The following is a 3,698-nucleotide window of genomic DNA, read 5'->3' as shown; positions in this document are numbered from 1 at the left end:
GGTTAAGTGACTTGCCCAGGGTTACCCAGCTGGGAAATGTCTAAGACCAGATTTGAACCCAGGAACTCCAGCTGTCCCCTTTTTAAAAATAAAAAAGAGTCTACCTTCCATCTTAGAATTGATAACTCTGGAATACTCTCTCACCTACGTCCATGTCTTGGTGTCCCCAGGGCGACTAAGAGGAGCTGAGCTTTCTGAGGTTGGAACCTCCTACTATGGCTGTATCCCTCACACATGAGCAAAGAGAATCTGTTATTGACATCACAGTGCAGATGACTACAAATTCGAGTTTAGATCCTGTGGCTGAGACACCTGGAGAATTTGCCCTTGGGTACTGGGTGGAGATCCTCTCTCTTGCCATTGCTGTTGGTGGGCTGGTGGGCAACAGCATCATCCTGTGGCTCCTGGGCTTCCGCATCCAGAGGAGCCCCTTCTCCGTCTACATCCTCAACCTGGCTGGGTCCGATGCCCTCTTCCTTGGTAGCTGCTTTGTGTTGTGCCTGTGGGAAATTCTTGGAGATTTAGACACTGTTCCTGAACTGCTAGGGCCCTGCATCCTAAACCTGCCCTATTTTGTAGGTTTAACCCTTCTGGTGGCAATCAGCACTGAGCGCTGTCTCTCAGTGCTCTTCCCTATCTGGTACCGATGTCATCGGCCCAAGCACATGTCTGCTACTGTGTGCACATTCCTATGGGCACTGCAGGGCCTATCCTGGGGAGCATTTGTGGCTCTTTATTTCCTTGCAAATCACCTGGTTTTTGACCTTTTCTACCCCACTCTGCTCTTTGTTGGGTTTGGGTGGTTCTCCCTCCTCACCTGTGTGCTCTGCATGTCGAGCCTAAGCCTGGTGCTGAGGGTCCAGTGCAGCTCCAGGCGCAGGAGGCCCCCCAGGCTCTATCTCTTGGTCCTGCTTGCAGTCCTCGTGTTCCTGCTCTGTGGCCTGCCCTTGGGAATTTTTGACTCAATGCAGTTTTTCATGGACATCTCTTTAATACCTTATAGGATCTCGAGGCTCCTGGCTTGTGTGAACAGCAGCGCAAACCCTTTCATTTACTTCTTCCTGGGCAGCCAATCATGTAAAAGAGGGAGGGAACCCCTCAGGGTGGTCCTCCAGAGGGCCTTGGGGGAGGAGCAGGTGAAGTATGAGGATCATACTAGAAAATAAGTATTGTTTTATTGGTTTAGAGATAAGAAGTAGAGAAGCTGCTGGAGGAAGAATTGGAGTTTGAAGCAGAGCTGAGAGTTAATTTCAACTGTTGGCAGTTGTAACCATTTTTGTTCTCTATGACAGTTTCACTCTGTGGGTGTGACAATTTTGACAGTTGGCTTCTGGCAGTTGACAGAGCCACCTGCAGGAATTTTCTCTCGCAAGGCTGGAGAAGGTAACATCTTTGCCTCTCTCTCTGTCTGATTTACAGACTTGAAGGAGTGGAGTGTTTTCTTTTTCAACTTGGGAAACACTATTCATTTATCTGTTACTGTGTCTAGATTGGTTAAACTCTGAAAAGACCAAAGAAAATCTGGTCTTTGATTTGTACTCTGAGTCTGTTAAGGCCCAGAGTCCTAACTAGATTCTTATTGAGACAACCAGCTAGGCTTATATATCTTTATAACTTAAAGTTGAAGTTAATAATTAGAGTGTTTAGTTTTATTTAGAATAGTAAAAATTTGGTTACTTAGATGTGGGAAGATTAGTGTAGCCTGTGAACCACAGGAGAAGCAGTTCCTTGCAGAACCTGGGAGTTTTATTTGGGTGGAGTTAGAATCCCTTAGAATTAGAAATATATATAAAGCTTAATTTTCTATAACAAGAATCTCTTTATCATTCCTTGTGCCTGACCCTGAAAGGAAGTTCATCTTTGAGCTTCACTTTACCACTGAAGATATGTTTAATAACATCTATCAAAAGTATCTGAAACAATCTCAACCTTTATTTTATTGTGTTTTTTTGTCCTTTATATTGTGCTCGCCTATATTAATTTTACAGTTGCAGATCTGGGCAAAGGACACTTCCCTCCCCAACACTCTGGATAAATTATCCTGAGGATAAGAACAGACAAGGGAACCCTTGAAATTACCTCTCCTTCCCCCACCCCTGCCAACAGCAGGATCACACCTAACACCTTTCTGAGAGGAGACAAGATCCCTCCCCTGCTCTTGTGGTGGTTCTTGGGGTTTGAACTGTAATGAACTTTAACAAACAAACATTTATTAACTGCCTACTATATGCCAGGCTCTTTGCTACAGGCCTTACAAATATTTTATTTAATCCTCACTTTATCTCTGGGAGGTAGATACTCTCATAATCCCCACTTTATGGTTCAGGAAAATGAGGGAGGTCAGGGTTTCAGTGATTTGCACATGCACTGCCAAAGCTGGTGTTTGAAACTAGTTTTGAACTCAGATCTTCTTGACTCCAGGAAAAATGCTCCCTGTATTCAGGAACCCCTACTGGCTAGAGGCTCCAGTATTTACTACGAGAAGGAGGTCCAGAAATTTGGTGTCACAAATCTACAAGAGAGCCATTCCAACAAATGCCACTGACCCTGTCTGGGAAAGTAGAGAAAGAAGAAAATCATTCTCTGAGGCCCCAGGTCTCCCTGCCCTGCCCTTGTCAGTCTCTGTAATGGAGGGGATAGAGTCAAGAATCAGACTCCTCAAGGTTCCATGTGTCATGCTCTTGTAATGCAGGGTAGCTACAAGAATCTCTTGCATTTGCAAAACCAACAGAAGCAACCCTGGCAGTTAGGGAAATGGAATGTTGACCAAGACAGTCCAGTGGTCTCACAGCCAAAACCATTGGAACTGGGACTATAAATATTCCTGGAGAACCAACTGTGGGGATGATTTTCCTTGACCTCTCCTTTGACATCCTGCTATTCCCCTGGATTTCCCCATTGGGCCCTGGGAAGAGGGAATTTAGGGGGAGGAGAAATTGGGAAATTAGTTTCTTTAGGCAGACAGGGACAACCTTAAACCAAACCATTACCCTCATTTGTTAGGCTGCTAAACCCTTTTTACAACAGAGCAGTGAAATTTATCCCTGGCTGAGGGGCTGGTTCCCCAAGCCTGACCTCAACCTTGACCCTCCCCAGCACTGGCTTCAACCTTAGCAACAGGTTCCAGACCGTAATTCTCTTCCCTCAGCTTACCCTTGTTTTAATAAACCCCTTGGCCTTTATTCAAAGAGCTTCATTATACCATCAACTAGGGCCTCGGGCAGAGGGGCAGACTGGGGATGACCAGGAGGCTTGACTCCGAGGACAAGGAGACCTGAGCCCTCAGAAGCTTAGAAAGTACAGGCAGACCCTGAGTGTGAAGACAAAGCTGAAAAGGGGCAGGGCTAACAATGGCAAGCCGAGAACCCCAGAAGAAAAAGATTATCAAGAAAAACTCTAGAACACTCGACAACTTTTACACACAGAAAATCCAGACAACAGAGGAGGACAAACAAGTATCCAAACCTTCCCAAAACAATGAAAACTGGTCACAAGCTATTGAAGAGTTCAAAAATGAGATGTTGAGGAAGGTGGGAGAGATCTGGCAAGAAAATAACAGTTTAAAAGGCAGAATTTTGCAATTAGAAAGTGAGGCAAGTCAACTGAAGACCACAAATGACCATATTGAAAAGGAAAACCAGTCCCTAAAGGCTAGAATTGAGCAATTAGAAGCCAATGATATCTAGAGACAACAAGAA

The 3,698-nt window shown here is 45.0% G+C and overlaps 1 protein-coding gene across 1 annotated transcript; it reads left to right on the top strand.

Annotated features, from left to right (window-relative positions):
• Nucleotides 1-215: 215 nt before the first annotated feature.
• LOC123232385 (mas-related G-protein coupled receptor member X1-like) lies at nt 216-2,045 on the top strand. Its single transcript, XM_044658812.1, has 2 exons — nt 216-1,136; nt 1,989-2,045. Exons 1-2 carry the CDS (start codon nt 216-218, stop codon nt 2,043-2,045), a joined length of 978 nt encoding a protein of 325 aa, XP_044514747.1.
• Nucleotides 2,046-3,698: the final 1,653 nt, after the last annotated feature.

The sequence above is a fragment of the Gracilinanus agilis genome, chromosome 1 (assembly GCF_016433145.1).
Source record: "Gracilinanus agilis isolate LMUSP501 chromosome 1, AgileGrace, whole genome shotgun sequence".
Classification (NCBI taxonomy): Eukaryota; Metazoa; Chordata; class Mammalia; order Didelphimorphia; family Didelphidae; genus Gracilinanus; species Gracilinanus agilis.
Note: the sequence above shows the minus strand (reverse complement) of the source record. Positions and strands in the feature narration are given on the sequence as shown.